Source organism: Uloborus diversus, chromosome 2, assembly GCF_026930045.1.
Source record: "Uloborus diversus isolate 005 chromosome 2, Udiv.v.3.1, whole genome shotgun sequence".
Lineage (NCBI taxonomy): Eukaryota > Metazoa > Arthropoda > Arachnida > Araneae > Uloboridae > Uloborus > Uloborus diversus.
The window spans coordinates 188496852-188521014 of record NC_072732.1 but is presented as its reverse complement, the minus strand read 5'-3'; the positions used below and the strand labels follow the sequence as shown (position 1 = coordinate 188521014).

The 24163-nt window shown below is 31.5% G+C and overlaps 1 protein-coding gene across 1 annotated transcript in view; it reads left to right on the top strand.

Annotated features, from left to right (window-relative positions):
- The window catches only part of LOC129217576 (nuclear cap-binding protein subunit 2-like), a 69447-nt gene extending 45848 nt beyond the window's left edge, over positions 1-23599 (top strand). The window contains exons 4-5 of the mRNA XM_054851902.1: positions 11988-12126; positions 23136-23599. Coding sequence (XP_054707877.1) covers positions 11988-12126; positions 23136-23234 — 238 coding nt within the window. The 3' untranslated portion in view covers positions 23235-23599. The remainder of the gene's footprint in view (positions 1-11987; positions 12127-23135) is intronic.
- Positions 23600-24163: the final 564 nt, after the last annotated feature.

The following is a 24163-nucleotide window of genomic DNA, read 5'->3' as shown; positions in this document are numbered from 1 at the left end:
TGTTTTATTAAAATGTATTTACTCATTTATTTTGTTGTTTCAGACTTTGAAGAATGGAAGGAGGAGGTAGAAAGCGAAACGAAAGCAAACTTTTCTTTGAGTACTGTAAAAAAGATGAAATGTGGGTCAAGACAAAAATATTTTGAGTGCAATCGATCAGGACGTCACGTGTCTAAATCTACCGGGAAACGTGGTCTTAAAGCTATAGGATCATGTAAAATTGGAAGGAAATGCCCTGCTGTAATAAAAGCTACCTTTGATGAAAATTTCAAAAATATACATGTCGCCTTTTATACCATGCATTATGGACACGATAAGCAACTTGCCCATTTAAGACTTTCTAAAAGTGATAGGCATCTCTTAGCAGGCCAACTTTCCTTAGGCTTGAATAAGTCTCGCGTTTTGGAAAATGTTTTCCCCCGAGACTCAAACGAACTTAAAAGGCAACATTTAACTACAAGGCAAGATTTGAAAAACATTGCTCGGGCTTTTGGAGTTTCAAAAGTGGAAAAACAACCTAAAGGTTATGTAAATGTACAAGCATATTTTGAGCAAGATCTTGAAAATGAGAAAAATATTTTTCTTTATAAAAAGCAAGGGGAAAAGGAAGTGTTCTACCCAAGAGTTGAAAGAAGTGCATTCGAAAATCAAGATTTTGCACTTGGTCTAATGACGGAGTTCCAATGCAACATGTTGAAAGAATTTGGTTCAGGCACAGTGTGTTTAGATGCAACACACGGCACCACAGCATGTGATTTTAATCTTGTAACTGTTTTAGTTGTTGATGAGTTTAGGGAAGGTATCCCAGTTGCGTGGTTAGTATACAACAGGGAGACACATTATGTGTTAAAACTTTTTTTTACTCTGCTCAAAAGAAAAGTTGGTGAAATAAGGCCTGAGGTCATAATGTCTGGCAAAACTCCTCAATATTATGAAGCTTGGACCCATATCTTTGAAAGTAATCCGAAAAAGCTTTTGTGTCTTTGGCATGTGCATTATGACTGGAATAAGAATTTAAATGAAATGTGTGATGAAGAAACTGCTGCCATCATATATAAAGGGCTATGTGTATTGCAAGAAGAACCGGACGAAAAACAATTTAATGAGCTTTTAGAAACTGCACTAATGGAAATGCAAGAAGATGAACGAACTCTAGAATTCTCTGTGTACTTTGAATCAGAATGGGTGAATATCAAGGAAGAATGGGCAAAATGCTACAGAACAGATGCTGAAATAGATGTAAAAATGTATATAGAGTCATTTCATAAAAATCTCAAATTAGGAGAAAATTGTCCAAAAGTTAAGCAAGGGAAAAGAGTCGATAAGTGCTTTACGTTTTTACTCCAATACTCAAAGAATCTTGCAATTAATAGACTGTCAAAATTAGAAAAAAGCAAAAACTCGTGGAAAGCAACTGCTATTAATAATCGCCATAAGTTGTCCCTAGAACTCCCACTGACATTAGTTAAAACTATTTCTGCTACATCCTGGGAAGTCATGTCTGAAGCATGTTTGCATGCAGCAGCTACATCAGCTGACAACCTTACTTATATAATAGTAAGTGAATCAGACCTAGTTGAAAATATTCCTGCTACATCCTGGGAAGTCGTGCCTGAAACATCTCTGCATACAGCAGCTACATCAGCTGACAGCCTTACTTATGTAGTCACTAAAGAACCTAATTGCACGATGAATTGTGTGATAAAATGTGCACATTGTGACATTTGTGTCCATTCCTTCACATGCAGTTGTCCGGATGCAGCTTCAGAATCCAACATTTGCAAGCATATTCATTTAGTCGTACGTTTTTTGTGGTCTGAAAATAATGCAACTGAGGAAAACCTGCCAGAAGCTCCTGAAGCAAGTGTTCCTGAAAATTGCATTGAAGAGGATTGTAGTCCTGGAAATGATTGCATTCCTGAAAATAACACTGAAATTAGCTCTATTCCTGAAAATGATGGCAGTACCTCTAATTTTGATATAAGTTGCACAATTAAGGATGAAATGACGAAGCACAGCTCTGATGTGACAGAACTGAAAAGGAATGTACTTTCAAAAGCTATGGCTCTGGTTGGCTATTTGAAGAAATGTGATGATAAGGAGTCATTGTTAACTGCTAGAGAACATATTAACAGTGCTCTTTCTGTGTTGAGGAGCAAAAATGTGCATATGAGGAAAAAGTAGGTTCGGGACTCAAAATATTGAATAATTTGAAATTGAAATTTTGTAAATATAATGAATATCCCTTAAATTGGCACTTCACTTACTTTTTTCAAATATATTATTCAGTTCTTGCTGGTTGTGATTTAAGGAAGGCTAGAAAAATCTTTAAAACTTTACATGCCCAGCCAGGCATGTTTATCTAAAACATACATGTCTAGAAAATTTTTACATGCTCAGTATTTTCCATTGTATATTAATTAAAACATTTGAGTTTGTCATATAGCCCTAATCAGACAAATAAAAAAAAAACTTTACAGCTTTATGTGATGTCTGAGGATTTTATATTTGTCCAGATATGATTTTACGATACTCTTTGGAATAAATTTTAAGCTCTGGTAATTTTTCAATAAAATACGAAACAATAAAGTTTTTGGATGAAATATTCATGAATAAAAAATTAAATCCATGGCCGGGCATGTAAGGGTAAAAGATTCATGCCGATAGGAATTTTTAAATGCCCCGGGGCATGTCGGGCAATGTAATTTTCGAGTCCTGGATTTAAATGTGTAAGATATGTTCAAAAATCTATCTTGGACCGTACTTTTGATTTTCTTTTCTTAATTTTGACCCACTAATAATAAATATAAATTCTCGAGAAGGGGGAGGCGGTAAAATTGTTACTATGCATTTTTTTTTTCAAAGCTCAGCATCTGCTACTTTTGTTACATGTGGATGCATTTACTCAGAATGCTAAATTAAATGGGAAATGGTTTGTAAAACGTATTTATTAACATAACTCATTGCTTTTTTAATCCTCCATTTATTTTTCTTTATACATGAACCTTATGATCCCTAATTTTGGTAATCCCAGTTTGAATGCCACTCGAATTTATAACCCCGAATTCCAGTAAAAACTTCGAAATGAATTTTTATGAAGCATTAAATAGCTTTACTAGCATCAGGCATAACAAATATGAAACATTACCTTAGTTATCCTTTTATGATTATTTTTGTTTTCTTTTTATTTTGAAATTCTATTTATTAGAAAAACAAACCGATTTTCTTAGCAGAGCTGTCTGTGCGTTCATAATTTTTGATAAAGAAGAAAATTACAATTACAAAGTATCAACTTTTGTGATTATTATAATGTTTTACTTTTTGTTTTATCTACCCTTAAAGTATTTTTAACTATATTTAAAGAAAACCTTTTATCATCTTTTGGATGATCTTGGCAAAAACTTACCTAAACATCTGCTGTTCAAAAGCTTTTTTTATTTTGTGGGGAAAGTTAATATGCAGCAGAAAAATAAAAATAAATTGTTAAGGTTCGATATTTTGACTGTATTATATTCAAACTTAGAATGCATCAAATAACGTCATATTTATGGTTCTACAATTCTGAATACCTTGTCTGTGTATGCACTTAAAATTTTAAGTCGTAGGATTGCAGCTTTTTTCTTTTCTTTTTTTTTTTTTTTTTTTGCTTACAATTTACTTTTTGTTTGATCTGAAAAAAAAGGAAGTAACTCTTATCTATGTAAAAGAATACCGAAAAATATTTTTTGAATTTTGATTTAATTTTTACCTTTTACTAGAGATGCGAGTCGAATATTCTCAGAGAACAATAATGTCTATTCCAATCCAAACCTGGATAGTAATCAAATATTCTTTGCTCTTTTCTTCAAAGTAATTTTTGAAAATTCTAAATGTAATCAATGCCTCAAATTGTTAATCCTGCATTGTGGTCAAAGTATGAAAACAAAACTATTCTTGAGTTCACTTGCCTTATAATCGTATATTTCTGTTTAGAGAATTTGTTCTAAATAGTGTAAGAAAAAAATCTCATTTTTAAAACATGCTCTGCAATATTTTTCAATCTTAAAAACTATGTGTTTGAAAACTGATGCCGAAATTGATTGACTAGGAAAACATGTATTATCTTAACTTCTTATTCTCTGTTAAAAAAAATGTATTAAAATTTAGAATTTAACATCTTCATTGTTTGAAGATTCACTTTCTTCAGGCCCTTAGAAGACAGATTATTATGTATTCTGAGCCTGTGTCCACGTTTTTCATTTTTTTTTTTTTTTTTTTTTTTTTTTTTTTGTCATCTACTGTACGTTGACTTTATTGTTGAAGCTTGCTTACTTGGTTTCTGCTGAAAAAAAAAATCTTATTCCAAGATTTACCTATTGTTGGTATCGAATCCAAAACAGGTTTCTTTAAATATCTCTAAAAACTCATTTATGCAAATACTGCCAACAGCAGTATGTGTCATAGCTTCTGCATCCTGGTTGGTATTTTTGTTTAAAAAATTCCATAATATTTACATGAATATAATATTTTTCCTTCCTTGGATTGTTGTAAAAAATATTTCCAAACTAAATTTTTAGGCTTAGCTTTCTTGTAAAATTTTTTCGTTAGAGGGTTGAAGATATGATGGAAATGGTTTTCCAAACAAAAGCAGTAGCAATGACTTTCCAGTGCTCTTAATCTTTCCCCAGCACACTTACAGAATGCTTTATTTCATTTCTGGCATTATCAGCCCTAAACCTGTCAATCTTGACCCCCCCCCCCCCCTAATATTCACACACATAAAAAGAGAGCGAACATTATTATTGCTGTATTTTCATGCATTTGGTTTTGTATGATTATATGATTATTTCATTTTTTTATTTCCGAGTCTAAAAGAGTACATGTCTTTTAAAGTTCTGAAATTACTGTTGCATCTTGATCAAGTCGTTAATGAAGTTATTGAATTTTGTTCATACACACAGTAATTGTTATAAACAATTGTGTTGCTACCGGCATTCTGTATTTGTCATTTTATCTAGCAGAATGTAATGTCAACCAGACATACCACAATGCTTTATGAGGCTTCAAATACTTGTTTCTATAAAAAAAAAAAAGACATATTTTATCTTAAATCGCACTTCTGAATCCAGGTGTTCTCATTCACAAAATATATCAGAGGGAGAGATATTTAATGTTACCAAATTGCTACTAATAAATACAGAAATAATATTTAACATCTGAACAATCTTTCTTGTTACTTTCTTGTTGTAATATTTTCAATGGATGTTTTTAACTAAGGTACTTATTTGTTATTTTTCAATTTAAAGGTATTCATGTACATTGTGCACCTAAAATTTCTAAATTGATGTTATTACAAGCATTAGTTTTTTGGAGACTATTCTTGAATATTTTCTGCCATAAAAGTATCTAAAAGATTATTCTTGAGAATTTGTATCACTAGCTTGTACTATCTCATGTGTAATACTTCTGTTCAATAAATTTTTTGTATAACCTCACGCATAATTTTATTTGCAAAAATTTTCTCCTAGATTTTGGTGTTTTAAATTACATTTTTTGTAACACTGCTATAATTAATATATTTTTTGTAATTTATTAGAGTCAAAAGTTTTTAAAACAGTTTAAAGTTTAATTGGAAGTTTAAAAGCAATTTTGAACTACTAAATAATTTTTTAAACATAGCAAACTTTTTCCTTGTACACTTACTGTTTTTAAAAATTGCAATTATAATTGCTTTTTTCATATTGCATTCTTAATGTACTCTCTTTAATAATATTTATTTATAGAAAATTTAACTGTGTCAAGACATATTATTAGTATTTATTAGTAATAGAGCTATTGAAATATTTTCTTGGTGCACTTCATTAATAAAATGCAAAGTTAAATTTGAGATCAATAAAACTGCTTGAAAAAGTTGGAAATCAGATTAACATAATTGAAGGTTGTGAAACCTACAGATAAGTTACGTCCAAATCTATGACCTGTGGATCAACAATGTCAAAAACCCAACCTACAATTAGTGATTGTAAATTTGTTAATTAAAAACCTAGTTGTTAAAGGTTTATACCTTAACCTTAAATTGGTGCCTTTATAGGTTTATACATTATATTCAATATGTAGATAACATACAATAAAAGCATTTGTTTGCAAATTTGAAAATTTAAAAAAAATTTTGGTGCTTTTCATTTGTGTACCCACTTTTTAAACAATGGACCCCAACAAGATTTTAACACTTTCACAAGAAAATGGATTTGGATTACAATGCATTTGATGCATTTTGTTATTTTATTTGATGAATTTTATTAGAATTTTTATGTTCATTAATTTGATTTTAATTTTGAATCATATGTTATTTTTAGTTGTATTGCATTGTGTAAAGGATTCTTGTTATTAGCGCAAAACCTAATCACGAGAAATTTGATATTTAATCTCATCAGATTCACGAGTGACCAACGAAACTTTAGAAAGGAGAAAATATGCATACAACATCTATTTACAGAAAAATATAAATGTAGAAAAAGTATTTTAATGTCTATACATTCCTATTGGTTTAAAATATAAAACAATCTTCTATTCTAAATTAATGTTCATCAATCATTTTCCTGTATTTATCTTACATTAATTAATGTCTCTACCTTTTTCTAATGGTCAACTTTCAAATGTTTATTCATTTAATTATTTTCAACAAATTAATGTTATCTACCATACACATGTCAGCATTTAAGAAAAACATATAAAAGCTCCCAAAAATACCCTTCTAGAAATTGGGAAATGCAGCTCAGGGTAAAAACCTCTGTGACTAGTCTTGCTCAAATAAAAAGGCATCATGACACTTGCTGACTGTTATTTCTAGTTGAATAATAGCCATTTTTCTTGAGTTTAATTCTTGCAAACAAACATAAACCTCTTTGATTCCAATAAGGAAATGGATGCTGTGTAAAAAAAGCTTTTTTTTTTTTTTTTTTGCAGCATATAATTAGTAAATGTTACATAATCACAGGGCCTGTTCTAGCATTAGCCACTATGCCAAATGCGATAAAATCATGAAATCAGTGAAAGAAACTTATTTGCTGAATGAAAAATTATCAGAAATTTACACACACACAAAAAAAGAGAAAAGAAAACACTAAATTAGGAACTTGGTTTTATGCATTGCTATTAAATGTTAATAAGTGTATGCTGAATAATTTAAAATATAAGTACTTGCTTTGTATATTTTATAAAATTTGTTTTCTGATTAAAGTTTTCTTTAAAAAATAATCAAATTCACTATTTTTTTAAATTAAGTCTTTGGTGAAGACTTTTGGAAGCTAATTTGTTGGCTATCGATGTAAAATCCCTAGCTCAAGACCTGTAATCAGTATTAAAAGCAGTGTTTCTTTTGAAAATAAAAAATCTGTTATTAAAAGTAAGTTTGCATTTCTTAGATTATTCTACTAATTTTGATAAGTTTTGTAGAGGGTACTTAACAGTACTGGTTAAAAAGCAGGGTTCGTCGATATATATCAGTTGATATGTATCCGATATTTATTTTGAAAATATTATGATATTTTCAATATTCATTTTTTCAACTACAGTATTTTCAATGTAAAAATGAAATTAGTCATTGTTCATTCATTATTAAAAATAACTAAAAAGTTATGTACTATATTTTTATGATGTATTGATACATCAATAACAGTGGTTGGAAGTAGCGCGCTACAAGTAGCGACGCTACTGTAGTAGCTACATTTTTTAGTAATTTGTAGTGTAGCGCACTACATTTTGAAAAAAGTAGAGTAGTGAGTAGTTCGATACAAAAAAGGTAGTTTGTAGCGATTTCAGAAAACTACTTTTAAATAAAGTTTGAAAAAAAAGAAAAAAAAAGTTTTCAAACAAATTTGACTAGTCTTACGCGAGTAAAACTTGCACTAATCAGATTCATAAGACTCTGAAAAATACGAGCTGACCTCAGACATGTTATTTTGACGCCATACGTTCTATCTGTTTGACGCCATTAGTTTGTTTGGCATCGAAACATTCACATTTCTCCAATATTCGTCTTCAATGGAGCAGACTTAGAAATAAAAGAATAAGCGATAACTGCCAATTTAGTACCGCATTTGTCTTTTCTGGCAGCAAAGAATGTCCCGTGTATGAACATTTTAGATGTTAACGAGATGATAATGCCAATATTCACCTAATATGGACGCTACTGCAAATGTTATAGAAGAGAATGACATTGAACTGCCCTGGCCGGCTAAAAATAAATATTATAGTGTTATTGAAACGTATGATAAAGGAAAAAATTGTATTTCATGTAAACTTTGCCCGTTAAGCAAAAAGCCGCACATGCAGTGGAATCTCAATTTAGGGATGCATACCAAAACTCCTCGCATAGATTAATATTTCGCGTTGTGGAAAAGGGCAAGTAAATGATTTTTTTTTATGACCATAGCAATTATTTTAGACCCTTGAAAACACCCTTCAAACTGTTTTAGCCCATTTCTTAACTTCACATTAGCGAATTGAAACATAAAGAGCTGAAATTTTACTGCATTTAAAAAAAGCTGTGTTATTGAATAAAAATACTGTTTGGATGCACAAAAGCAATAAAAGAGAATGGCATAAATTGAAACAGTACACATGGCACGTATAGTATGTAGCAATAATAAAATGCAGCAATATAATAGTACTGCACAGTAGATGCAGTAATTTTATTCGAGGCACCTTTTAGTTCAAGCACATTAAAAATCTGTACATTTCTTCATTTGTCAGAAACTTTGTTTCCTTCCATTTTCAAACTGAAGATAAACAGCCCGCTTTTATGAAATTGTTTCATCAACTTCATATTAAGAATGAAAAAGATGCGAAGTGACGATTTGTACATTAACAATCGGATGTTTCGATTAGTACTGGGTGGGGTCAGCTGCAAAATTCAATGCTCGAGAAAAACTCGCAAGACAGTCATTTCGCATTAGTCGAATCGCATTGTAGCCCAAATCCATCATTCGATGCTCCTTAATGGGGACCAGAAAATTCGTGAAACGAAATATTTACGCCAATTTATAACAATGGGTGAATTCCAGGAAAAAGGCGACATGACACTTGAATTTTAAAACTTAGGATTCTGTCACTTGCCATATACCATTCTCTTCAGAAATAAATGAACTTCTTGGATCTTAATATGTTTCTCCCAAACAGTTTGAAGACTTCCGGATAATAAAGGGCAAAATCAAGTTTTCTCTTTATATTTTTACAGAGCAAAAAATCTCTTTTTTGTAACACACTAGAATTTCAATAAACTTGTTATCAGCAAAAATATTTAGGTTAACTTTTATCTTTTGAATGTCTAGTTAAACTTTTTTGGTAAGTCATTTAAAACTTTTTTTTTTTCAACCATGAAATTTTTCTATTACTAAGGAAAGAATTTGGTGTCCTTCCGTTACCAAAATACTACATCTTAGTTCCCCAACAACCTATTGGGTATTGAAACTAATGTTTTTTTCTATGCAAAGCAGAATTATGCCCCTCGTCAAGGTAGCATAGTTATCATTTTAATGGGTATTTAAAAATTGCACATTGAATAAAGTAAGCATTTTTAGTTTTGTTTCATATTTTGGAAAATTATTAATATTTGATTTAAAAAAAAAATAGTACCATTTGGGATATTTTTCCTATTTCTTTTTTTTTCTTTTTTACTGATTGAGTGTTGATATATTAAAGTAATAAGTCAATTATTAAATGTTGTAAGTTTTTGAGGTTATTCGATAAAACTAAAAAATGCTTTTATTTCATTTTATCAGGGGCGTAAGAAAAGAGATGGCGTCTACCCCTAGCTTAAAGCTCAAAATCAATTAATTCTACAAAATATAAGTTCCTATAAAAATAACTCCTATAATGAGAAGATTTTTTCATTGCGTTTAAAAGATGCTTTTGATCATCTAAATCAATTTTATGAATGTATGTCTATGTAAAATTTTAATCAAATTTTGACTGCATCTATCTAAATTTTCAAATAGCCGAGTTGCACTTCTTGAATTAAATATTTACTGTCATTAAGGATTAAAAATTTGAAGGTTGAATTCCTTCCACTTTTAAATCCTTTCTTGCAGGGAATAATCGCAAAAATCGTAAAAAAATGTTTGAATTGAAGAATCGGCTCTGTAAAGGAAAAAAAGAATAATAATTTTTAGTAATATTTCCATGTTCAAATGAACCAATATATTAATCTAAACCATTTTCATTCAATCTTCAAACTGTGTATGTGTATGCTTTTTATTTATTTATTTTTTTTTTAAAAGTAGCGAAGTAGCGACTACATTCCAAAAGTAGTTTGTAGTTGCTACATTTTGAAAAAAGTAGTTGTAGTGGTAGTTAACTACATTTGTACTAAAGTAGTTGTAGCTGTAGTTCGCTACAAAAAAAATGTAGTTTTTCCAACCACTGATCAATAATAAAATTTAAAATGTAAACAATTTGAATTCATATTAAAAGTGCATAATTAAATATTAAGCGTTGCTCAGAAAAAAAAGTTAATGTCTTATGACTGTGCACTGACTAATGCATAGTATTTACTTCTGATGGATCATGTAACTGTAAAAGTAGCTAACAGAAGAAAAATGAGCAAAACAGCTATTGCTAAGTCAACTCTATTAAAATTAGTAGAAATGTAAAATGAAATATTAGATATAAACAATAAAAGAAACCTTATTTTTAAGTTTACATATTATAATTATTGTAATTAGGGAAGTTTTCAATTTTATTTTTATATGATAGAGTAACATGTATGAACATCATAGGTGAAAAAAATTTTGCGATATGATAAGTAGTTTTTTTAAAAATAAATTTTTAAAGTTCAAGCGCATTCGACTTTGAAGACGAAACGTAAAAGGCTTATCTCCTCGCGTTTCTGGAACATTAAACCACTCATCCTCTCAGAAATATTCGAATATCATCATTGATGTTACTTGAGGAAGATTATTTAGATTGTGCTTTAACGAATCCGGCCTCCATAGTGTGTTCAAAAGGATTATTGAATTTCTAAAAAATAATATCAGCACGCTCAAAATGTCCCTAGCGAAAACAAGGGATCTTCGGCGGAAGGCTGTCCATTAGTGCCACGTGACGTAAGCTCGTGACGTTTCAGAAGAGCGCACTTTTGTGCATGGATTTTTAAAAATTCATTAAAAATCAATCACGGTGTTTTAAAATTCGGCAATGGTGAATTTTTTAGGTTTGAGGGTCAGTTAACAATATCCAATAGTCAAAATAGGAACATTTAATAGGTTGCAACTTCCCTATTATAATATAAGAAAAAAGGTGATTTGAGGATGCATTTACTATTTTGAAGACTATATTTAGTGCTAATTGAAAATCGCATATATATAAAAATATCGGATATTTTCGAAAATATTATGAAATTTTCAAACCCTGTTAAAAAGAGATAATGGCGAAAGATGAGTAATTAAAACTTGAAATCCATTTGAAGGTTAGCTTTCTTGGAACTGCTCAAATATTGATTAATTAGGCTGATTACATCCAAATCTGCCTGCCAATATGGTTTTTGAAATTGATTACAAATCATAGTTATACCATTTAAAATGTTTTTGTTATGATTATTTTTCCTGCAAAATGTTACACTAGTGGTCACTAGAACAATCCAATATTTTTCAATACTTTATTCCTAGGTAGAGTAGTACAACTTTGACAAACTTTGGAACTCTATTTAGAAAAACTTTTGAATAATTTACTTACGGATGCCTGAAGTGACCGTTACAAAAGAAATAATTTAACACTTTCAATAATTCTGCATAGACATGATTATTTTTCCCCAAAAGCTAGTCAAAATGGTTCTTTTTCATGCAGCCTGGTTGCAAATGAAAAGAAAAATTTATTTTTCAGTGAACTTAATGTTCACTATTTTTTTAAAATGTTGTCCTGCGCACTTCATAAAAACTTTTTTTTTTGCAAAATGATGTCAAACATTGGCATTCCTTATGTCACTTTTGGTATTGCTTAACTTGATCAAGATATTATTCTCGTGACGATGCAGAAGACGCCATGAGGTACATCAATGGAACTAAACTTGATGATAGAATTATACGAACTGATTGGGATGCTGGATTTATTGAAGGTCGGCAGTATGGAAGGGGTAGAACTGGAGGACAGGTAAGTTTGCTACATTAGTTTTTTATTAATGTTCATTAAATTTTGTATGAAAAGATATTAAGAAATGAGTCAGTGAGGAGCAAAGGGATGTAAGTGGCAAAATTATAAAAAATGAAGATAACCAGTACAAAAAGTGGGAGGACCTCCCCTCTGTCTTGGAGCAAGAGATAGTACTAGTAGCCCTAGTAGGAGAACCTACCTAAAACGTTATCTTAAAACGCGTTTTACTCAAAACTTGAAAATGTCCACTTACACCCCTTTGTTTCTCACTACATCAAATGAAGTTTGTAATTTGTTAAAAATTTTGTTTTTAATGCCTTTTTAGTTTTCTTTTTTTTCACTAGAAATATTTATGTGCAATTGGAATATGCCAAGGGTGTATTGGTGCCATGATGCCATTCTGATACTGCTTTTTTTAGAGAACTATTTTCCTTTGAAATGAAATGTGTTTTGTTCAATTTTTGCATAGATTTCCCTTTTGTACTATTATTGTTTTCCTTTTTTTAATGGGTAGATGCACCTGTAGTCAGCCACAAGGACATAAAACTGCTTATAAATAGTATATGTATAACTCAAAATTGGATATGACACATTACATCAACCTTTTCTAGCCCAGAGAAATCTGCTTTTAATCACTTTCCGGTTATTTGCCGAAGAAAGGTGGAATTTTCTTCTTCTTGCATTGATTACAGTCAAAGTGGGGTTTTTTTACCCAGAATTTTTTTGTAAAACGAGTTCGTTTACTAGCTGGGTATAGCCGCGAAGAGTGCTGGTTAAAACCGCTTTCTCAGATAGCGCAAGCTTTTTTTGCATGTGAACGGAGTATTTTCCATCGGTTTTTTTTTTTTTTTTTTTTTGAGTTGAATGGATATGCAAGGTACAAAAAGTATCATATAAATTAAAAAAGCAATGTGCAACTGAGAACCTGGAAACCTTTTTACTTTCTTCTATATCTAATATATAGAAGAAAGTATTGGATTCGTGCAAATTTTCGAATTTCGAATTTTGACGGATTCGAACGTTTTGAGGTGTGCTGAGTCCATTTCGACTATTTTTGGAAAATGTCTGTCTGTGTGTGTGTGTATGTATGTGTGTGTGTGTGTCACGTCTGTGTGTGACCAGTTTTTAGTGGCCGCTCTACAGCAAAAACTACCGCATGAAATTGAACGAAATTTGCTACACATATGTGCCCCTATGTGAACTTGTGCCCATTGGTTTTTGGCGCGAATTCCTCCAAGCGGGGTGGAGCAATGGGACGTTTTTTGAGTTACGCGTGCTTGATATTCCTCAGGAAGTAACTGGCGGAATCAAACAAAATTTGGTCCATATGTTGCCCCTAACAGGAGCAGGTGCTGATTCAATTTTGGTGTCAATAGCTCAAACGGGGGTTGAGTTATAGAACGTTTTTTGTCGTCAATTGTGACTGCTGTATCTCAAGAAATAACGAATGGAATCAAACAAAAAATTTTTGACAAGTAGCCCTTAGTAGGTATAAGAGCTGATTTTATTTTGGTGTCAACAGCTAAAAAGGAGGTAGCGCAATCGCCAGTTCTTTTTTTCCATTGTGAGTGCCCTATCTCAAGAAGTAATGCTACATTCTGGTTGAAATTTGGAATATATGTGAATCCATACGTAAACAGGTTTTGGTTCAATTTTGACTCCAATCGCTCCAAGAGGTGTTGATTTTTTTTTTTTTTTTTTGCAAATAAAAATAGTTTTATTAATGCAACAATAAGAAAGATAAATCGTAATAGATTGTCGTCTGCGTATTTCTCGTGATTTTAATTGTATGGAAATGATCGGAAATATTATCTCAATGATTTAAAATTTTTAACTGTTGCCATCTTATGTTTGTTAATAAATAAAATATTTGTAATTAATTCAAGTAAGGCTTTTAAAGTAACTTTCAATTTTCGCTCTTTGTTTTGTTTTTACAATAATTCAGACATTGGGATGGTCGTCAAGTTTTTGCATGTGTAATTTTGTTTTTGTTAGGAATATTGCTTCCTCGTCAAGCATGGGGAGGGATCAGAAAAAGGAAAAATATAGAAGAAAGTTTCGTGATGGTCACAACATACTAGTTACTTTCTTCTATATCTAATATATAGAAGAAAGTATTGGATTCGTGCAAATTTTCGAATTTCGAAGGATTCGAACGTTTTGAGGTACACAGTCCATTTCGACTATTTTTGGAAAATGTCTGTCTGTGTGTATGTGTGTGTGTATGTGTGTCACGTCTGTGTGTGACCAGTTTTTTGTGGCCGCTCTACAGCAAAAACTACCGCATGAAATTGAACAAAATTTGGTACACATATGTGCCCCTATGTGGACTTGTGCCGGGACCACCGTGTCAAAGCGCGCGCTCCATTCGTCGCCGCGCGTTCTTTCTACCCGGGCCCGGAACACAGTTGAGTGAGTCACGCTAAGCGATCGAACGTTTTGCTTCGTTCGCTGACAATATACTCGATTGCAAGCTTTTTTTCATTGAAAGAGCAAATTAAATTTTCTTAAAATGTGTTTACCCATGAATTGTTTTCCACAGATTAAAGTAAAAAGAAAAAAATAACAACAAATAATTTTTAAGCAAAATATTTTCTCAACAAAAAGTAAAATGGTGAAAATCTTCAAAATAAATTTTCTTGAAAACGTTGCTAAAAGCCTGATCATCCAAAAAAAAAAAAAAAAAAAAAAGATTTTTCAACAGAAACAAATTATTAATTGCATATTATACATGACAATACTATGAAAATGTGTTTACCAATAAATAGACAAGGTATTTTTTTTATTGTTATCATTATTATCTTGTAATTTAAAAATCAATATACATTCCATCAAACGTTTAAGATAATATCGATACGATTTCGAGCCTTTTAGTGGCAACTCTTAATTTCATTAAAATATGTAATATAAAATTAAAAAACAGAAACAAAGAAAGGTTGAAAATGTCATTTTTTGATAGGTCTTAAGATAAAAATATTTCTGTGTACAATTATTTTGCACTGAAAACAAATCCCAACTAAGCAAGATTGAGTTGAATGGTTTTTCAAGAATATATATACTAAAGCATATTTATAAATTCAATAGATAGGTCAAATTTAGAGTTAAGACTTCCTTTTGAAAGACACATGAAAGGCAGTGGCGGCGTTAGGCGTCGGCTATGTCGGCGACTGCCGACGGCCTCGCGCAGATAGGGCCCCGCAAAATTCTCAGAAGTTATAATAAATTTTTATGTTTTCAATTGAAGCTCTTATTGAATACAACAGACACAAAAGTAATCAAAATAGTGCGAGACGGGAATACTGCACTAAGCCAGCCTTAGCAAATGCGGGGCTCGATTGGAGAATTCTGTCGGGGCCTTATACAAAATGATTGTACAAATTCGAGCAGTGCTTGATCGTCGATTTTCCCAACGCGCGCAAAGATTTGAAACTGTTGCAATTATCCGACTTCCTTCAAGTTTCTGCATCACGTTTTATTTATTTTATTTTTCTCAAAGAAATTAATGAGTGAAATTTCTATTATATATATAAAAGAAATCTTTGAATTAAAAGTATTCAAAAGTTACAGCTTATTGATCAGCTAACTCTACTACCCCCTCCACGTCCTATTTCTTTTCTTTTTTTCCCAGTTCGTCTAAGAATAAGAAAATATTCAAAATGCTGCTGCTCCTCCGACCCCCCCCCCCCCTCATATACACCGAAAGCATTATGGAGTATTTGAAATTTCGCATCCAGATCTTCAATTCCGTGATATTTCTAGCTGAAAAACTCCCAAATACTCAACAACATCGAAAATCGCTTAAAATTGCGTTTTTGGAGTTTTAATTTCAAAAATTACTGAGCTAATATTACAAAATATGGCCTTACAATCGCATTTTTAAGGCTTTAATTTCAGAAAATATTAGGGCAAGGGTTCCCATACCGCCTTTTTTTTTATATCATAAGCAATTAGGTTTTTTAAACTACACTAACAAAAAATTTAAGTGTGGAATGGCTCCTAAATATAAAATATTGCTTAAGTTTTTAGGACCATAATTTTCAAATTTTTTCCAGGGAATAGCTCCCAGAACCTCCTTCCCGTAAAATCTTCAAAGTTTGTCTGAAATTCTGTTTTTGAAACTTCAATTTTGAGAACTTGCAGGGGGGAGAAGGAATTGATTTCGACCTATTTTTTAAAAAAACAAAACAAGAATTGATCGGGGACAGTCTCTGACCCTAGAGTCAATAAATATGGCCTATAAATGTGTTTTTAAGGCTTCAATTTCTAGAAATTTCCGCTGAGACCCCTGTACCTTTTTTCCCCTAACATCAGCAAAGAAAGCCTAAAATGGCGTTTTTAAACTACAAATTTCAAAATTTTTACGGGGGAGAGCCCCCGGACCCCCCCCTTTCTATTGGGTCATTTTTTTCCCTTCAATGTACCTCCCCCTCCCCCTTCCACCAAAATAACTTCTTTTTCACTGCGTTGCTAGCCACAAAATGTTTTTGTTACAGCAATTAAAAAATGAATTGGTAATTCTGAGTGCCCATAGTTAGTATAAAATTGAATTCTATGAATTCAATTATTTGTCTGAGAATATTTTATGTTTAAAAGGGCCTCGCAAAATTGCATTGCAGACGTCTACTTTTGCTCTCGCGCCGCCACTGATGAAAGGTTCTCATATCTCTTTCTCTATAACACAGTACTTATCAGAACAATTATTATTGTAAAATAACCACCATTAGTTCAAAAAGTAAAAATAGTAGGTTAAAAAGAGAAAAACATAGAAAAAGTTATATACTCATGCATATAACCAAAATAAATAAATTAAATAATTGAATATTTTACTAAGGAAATAAGAGAAAAATTTAGCACTTTAAATTCAGTCTCCTATAATTTAAACCAAATGTGCAGCTAAAGTTTAAAAAAATATTTTTTTCTAAATATTCATTAAACATTGATAATCAATTGCAGATGCACCGAATATTCAGTTGATATTTGGATTGGTATTACATTTTTACTTCCAAAATACCAATTCAATATTTTAAACTTATGAAATTACTTTTATTCAATTGTTTATCCATTCTAGAAAGATGGCATTTTAGAAAGTAATTAACATTAAAGTTATTCATGTAAAACTGAAAGATATTTGATGTTGTAGGTATAGCACTAGATTGTAAATTGAAGACACTATATAACTTGCAATATGCTGTCTGAGATTCAGCAATCGAATTCTTAACTTTCCTTTTAAATCGTTGCACAGATTTTTTTTAACTTAATAAAAACAATGATAATCTGAACGTTTTTACTCATCTTTAATGCAAGTGCAAAGCTGAATTTAAAAGATCGGAAGGATTCCTTTAAAAAAGCAATAGAGAGACTAACAACAAATTCAACCTGTAAGAAGTGTGAAACAACTGTCTTACGCAAACATTAAAACATAACCTTAATAAAGGTTACTAAATCATTTGAAGTAACATTTCAGATCACTTACCTTTATTTCAGTTAATTCATTGCTTACAGAAAGGTGAAAGGTCAAACATTTTCAGTAACGGTCGTTGGAAAACGTAAAGCAAAACATTGGATTGTTGATTTGAATCTCAATCGCTTAGACTGTAGCGCCACCTAGGTTTTTCTCGGCTGTTCCAGGCCCGGAAGGACCGAAGAAAGCGCGCATTTTTGTCACGGTGGTCCCGCTTGTGCCCATTGGTTTTTGGCGCGAATTCCTTCAAGGGGGGTGGAGCAATGGGACGTTTTTTGAGTTACGCGTGCTTGCTATTCCTCAGGAAGTAACTGGCGGAATCAAACAAAATTTGGTCCACATGTTGCCCCTAACAGGAACAAATGCTGATTCAATTTTGGTGTCAATAGCTCAAACGGGGGTTGAATTATAGAACGTTTTTTGTCGTCAATTGTGACTGCTGTAATCTCAAGAAATAACGAACGAAATCAAACAAAATTTTTTTGATAAGTAGCCCTTAGTGGGTATAAGAACTGATTTTATTTTGGTGTCAACAGCTGAAAAGGGGGGGTAGCGCAATCGCCCGTTCTTTTTTTCCATTGTGAGTGCCCTATCTCAAGAAGTAATGCTACGTTCTGGTTGAAATTTGGAATATATGTGAATCCATACGTAAACAGGCTTTGGTTCAATTTTGACTCCAATCGCTCCAAGAAGTGTTGATTTTTTTCTTTATTTATTTTTTTTTGCGAATAAAAATAGCTTTATTAATGCAACAATAAGAAAGATAAATCGTAATAGATTGTCGTCTGCATATTTCTCGTGATTTTAATTGTATGGAAATGATCGGAAATATTATCTCAATGATTTAAAATTTTTAACTGTTGCCATCTTATGTTTGTTAACAAATAAAATATTTGTAATTAATTCAAGCAAGGCTTTTAAAATAACTTTCAATTTTCGCTCTTTGCTTTGCTTTTACAATAATTCAGACAGTGGGATGGTCGTCAAGTTTTTGCATGTGTAATTTTGTTTTTGTTAGGAATATTGCTTCCTCGTCAAGCATGGGGAGGGATCAGAAAAGGAAAAATATAGAAGAAAGTTTCGTGATGGCCACAACATACTAGTTACTTAAACAATTGGATGATAAACACATAGCTAGCACAAGAATACACAATGCAAAAGCAAATTAAAATTCTTTTTTTACAGGTATTGTACCAATAACTAATGTGATATTTTACAGTTGAATGTTACGTAAAACTTTTTCAATTAAAAAAGAAAGAAAAAAAAATAAATGCAAGAGTTTAGATCCTACTGAGTTTAATTGGACATTGCATTTACATATGCCAAGTATAGCTCACTTGGCAAAGTACTGAACAAGTCCATTAACGATGAATACAAATGCATGCATTCCAGTCTTTCTATACAAAGGGCCCGGGTCTCCTAAGTTATATTTTGGGAAATATACTCTATTGAAAAATAATTCCAACACAAAAAGTTTGAAATTTGTACGACCCATATTCACCGAGATTGAAATTCAGCGTTTTTTGACTTACACCACTTTACACTTGCTGTCAATAACACCTTTTGAGAGGACGGTTTACAAGTGTTTAAAATTATATGTGTGCATAGAGTGGTTTTTCACATTGTTCGAGGTTTTGCAGTGTGTTTTTGCGTATCACGGCATAACATTTGTCTACATTTTGAACCCCAATGCAAAATATAAATACCTTTTTTTTAAACTTTGACAACATGTCATTCTTCTGAAAGGGCGATAAATTCAAATCTCATCTTCTGTATGGTCCCTTAAAACTTGGAAATGAAATACCTCCTTGAGTTTTGTTCGCACAAATGTGAAGTTTTTTGTATCAGTAATAGTTTTCAGTGGAGATCATTTCACTAAATATAAGTTTGGGGACCTAGGGCCCGTATAAAAAGTTAAATTTTACATTTTTTGGCTTTTTATTTTCTCTTCAAGCTTTCGATACCTTAACTCCGCATCTGATTTTGAACATTTTTGCAATTGAAAGTATGCATCTAGGACTAACGATTGCGAAAATAGAAGTTTTGCAGATTAAAACTGAACACCCTGTATAATGAATGACCCCCATAATCTGAACCCTTTTGGTTGGTCCCATGAGTGTTCAGAATACAAAGAATCCACTGTACGCTCTTTTTTGGATGGACGTTAGAAGTCCTCTTGATCACATCCATATGTCTCGGTAGTTTTCTTTTACCTTGTAGAAATTGAAAAGGGAATCTAATATAAAACTTTTTTAAAAATCCATGATGTGAACATACCAAAGTCTCGAGGCTTTTCCCTTGTTCGGGAAATTTCTATTTGTAATTTTTTTTTTTACCTATATTTTTGTACAAATGTCCTCTTTTTTTTTTTTCCAAAAAATTCCTATAATTTCCTATATTTTTTATTTATTTAGTCAAATGTCACTTTTATGACTGCATGAGGGTATATGCTATTTGTCTAAAAAATGTTTGAGAGTATACGGCATATATACCAGTGGTCATCCTATGGGAACACCACTGAGGATGACCACTGGTCCTATGCTTCTCGGTTGATAAACTCAGAAGTCAGTCACGTTCCTAATATGGATTTTCTCATGTTCATCAAATAGTAATTAGAATAAAGTATTGCAAACAAAGTAAAGCAACAATTTAGCTGTTTTGAGTGAAAATTCTCTTATTTTTTTACTTCTAAAGAAAATGTTTAAAATTTTGTGCCTTAGCTTTTTTTGACAAAAAAAAAAAGTCATTTTATTGCTTCTAATGTTGATTTCAATTTGAAATTTTCGAAAACAGATTCAGTTAATTCAGTCTATTATTGCATTTAGAATATAAGTTCTAATACTCAACTTGTTATTATTAAATGGTAATATTTTCATTTTTCTTATCAAATCATCGTATGTTGATGAAATTGATAAAAAAATGATTTCAATGGTAGTCACTCGGCAATTAATAAACATTCCCATTGCAAGGAATTAAGATGTAATACTTAGTGTTTTGTGATCTCAAATTATTCCAAAAAGTTAAATCTGTGCCACAATAGTGTTCATATCAATGCTGCTTTTAATTTTGAAACTTCTGGCCAATTGGCCAGAAGTGGAAATGTAGCTTAGACACCTATCAAGCCCGTGTCTTTTTCAGAAATCTAGGGGGTTGGGCAATTTAGCTCCTGTAATAGTCGGGGTTGGCATTTTGTTAGAGACGTACCGAGTACTCGGTAACTACTCGGTACTCAGCCAATTTGCCGAGTACTCGGTACTCGGCCAAATTCTGATCAGATACTTGGCCAATACCGAGTAGTTGCAAAAAATTGAATATTGTCCAAGACAGATACTAAAATTTATAAAAAAAGAGCAAGCATTATATTCTGCAATCATTTACAATTAAAATTTATAAGTCAAATTTAAATTTTGAGAGTAATGAAGTTTGTAATGCTTCAATGGAATAAATCTTTATTTTAATGTCCCCAAAGTTAATAAAACTTATTTATTAAAAATTACGCAAAAAATGTAAGTATAGAAAATATGGAATTTTTATATTAAAAATGAATTTTTGCTACAAACAAAAATTAGTTATAAAAAATGTAAAAATACCTTTGCTTAAAAAATAAAACAACCTTAAAAGTACAGTGCAGGAGCTCTGCAGACACGTGTTTTGGCATTACAAGGTACCTTTTTCAATGCACAAAATGGGGGCTCGTAGATTTAAAGGCATCCGACAAAAGTCGTATTTTTTTGTTGAATGTCTTTACATTCTTTAGCTCGCATGTTATGCACTGAAAAAGATGTTCCTTGTAACGGGGGGGGGGGGGGAGCAGAAACACGTGTCTGGAGTGTTCCTGCACATTTGTTTTATCTGCTTTTAAAAATTATTTATGTTTGACAGATTAGAACTATAATTGATTGGTATACAGTGAAACCCCTCCTAACGGACACCCCTCTTATGCGGACAATTTGTAATTCTCCAGTTCCAATGCAAATAACATTATTAAACCCCTGTCCTGCGGACACCTCTATATTGCAGAAAAAAAATTTGTCCTTTTAGTGTCCGCATTAGAGGGATTTTACTGTAATTTGTTTTAATTCCAACTTGATTAATCATACCTTTTATTTATTTTTAATTTAAAAAATTATTTTTTTGTAAAATTTTTGACACAAACAAAATTGTATATATATAATGCGTAATTAAATTTCAGCAGGAATTTAATTTTAAAAACTATTATATGGACAAGGAGGTTTATACTACTATTCCAATAAGTTCAAAATTCATCACATGTGTGTCGGTGGTTCTTCTTAAAACATAATTGGTACTTGGAACTCGGCCGAGTAGTGAAAGGCCGAGTACTCGGTAACTCGGTACTCGGCCGAGTAATAAAAGGCCGAGTACTCGGTACTCGGCTAAAGTGCTACTCGGTACGTCTCTACATTTTGTCCACTTTTTTTTTGTAAAAAAATCTGGAACGGCGAAAGAAATTGGACAAAATGAAAATGCATTGAATACAGTTTCCGCTGTTTATTTGAATCATATTTGTTTTGAACAGTTTTGATTCAATAAAGCAAAAATGCATTTTTTTTTCCCCCCAACGTGGAATTCTACATACAATTTAAGGTAACTTTATTTCACTCTGAGTCAAACAAGATAAAGTATTATTGACAGTATGCCATTCTTTCAAAATTTTTATTCTTTGATAATTTAAAGAACTTCATTGTAAAACAGTATGAAAAAACAATTACAAAATTTAAAATTTAATTGATCTGCTCTGCAAACTATATCTGCTGTTGATTGCTAAAAATAAGTAGTTAATTCTGGCACTCTTTATTCATTTGTGACTCAATTGGAACCTTATACCTTCTCGGGACAGTTATTTGCACAGTTTCAGAACATCAATTATTGTTTATGCTAGGCAGTGATATTCCCATCAATTTTTCTGAGAGTAGACTCCCAGTAATCCATTATGCACAATATGTGTATGCGATTATAAGGCATTGATTTAATAAGTATTAAGAAACATAAAGAATGGGAAAATGTGGTTAATATAAATCTATTATTTTTGCTTTAGGAAAATTTTAAAATGCAATGATAGAATCTGAATTACAAATGAAAATTTTTGAAGCTTGAGGGTATACGCTATAATTCTGAAAAATGTTTGGGAGTATAAGGCGTACATGACTGATGCTGAGTTCCTACATGCATAACTCTGCTTTAAAGCTGCTTGACCTTATCACTCTTTACAGTGTGGGTGGTTGGTTTGTTCATCAAATCCTTTATTTCATTGTTTGACTTGGAGGCATTTTTTTAGGGGGGATAAATTTTTACTAACGCTATTTCAAAACATTTAAACTAAAATCAAGGTTAGACTTTTGGTAGCTGGGGAATGAATGATAAGGTATAACTGGATCTGCAATTTTCCAAAAATCGTTTTTTTTTTTCTCCGATTCATTATTTTAGTGCGAGGCATGGCTCATCATGTCCCATAGCTGTTTTCTCCCCTCTTTTGAATATATGAGTTCTTTAATGTTGATATTAATTTTGTTGGTTTTACTCATTTTAGGTTCGTGATGAATATAGAACAGATTATGATGTTGGTAGAGGAGGTTATGGTAAAATAGTTCAGCAAAAAATATCTTCAACTGAGACTTTGGATGCTTGAAATTGAATTCATCAAATCGATCATTCTGTGATATCATAAGCATTGATCCAGCTTTTGTACAACAAAACATTTTCTAAATACATCTGCAGTTGTGCATATTCATTTTATTTTAAGAAGCATTTCGTCTTTGGTTAATGTCATTTTCCTATGTGTTGTTTTTATTCTAAAGTTAGTTGAAAGATTACCATAACATTTTGCTTGAAATAATGACAAAAGATGTGTACAAAACAAAATAATGCTTAAGCTAAACTATAATTTTCTTCCATTGAATGTAGAATTTTTTATTTTTTTTAATGTTTATTTTTAGTTTGAACTCTTAATTTACGTAAGATGTAACTACTTCTATTAGAAAGTAACAAGTTTTAATAAAGATCACTTTGAAAACAATTTGTTGTTGTTTTTGTCAAAATATAAATAACATTAAAATCATAAATGGAGACTTTTGGAGCAAGGGTTTTAGACAGGACAGTAAAAACCATGTACTTAGTCTGAAAACTTGCCAGCCCTGTAGGGAACCCAACGGTAAACTATTTTTTTCATATATAATACTTCATGGATAATTTTTTGTACGGTTGCAGATCCAATTTTAAGTTCTTTCAGTATCATTTGGTAGGTACAGCAAGTGTCATCCATTAACATTTTTCGTATGGCAGCACATTATCCGTAATTACTGACGACTGTGGCTTTCCTGTGGTTTTTTCACCGTTAAGAGAATTAAAACCTCTGCAAAATTCTTGAAACCAAATGAATACAGCAGCACCAAGATGAACGTTTATTACTAAATAATTACTGCATCTGTTTTGATTTAATTATGCTGTAAAAGCATAGCACAATAACGTGCTTGCAACAACTCTGTTTTCTGTTCTATCAAAAATTTATTCTACTCTAAACAAATAGAACTAAATTATATTCAGTAAGTTACCACCCTA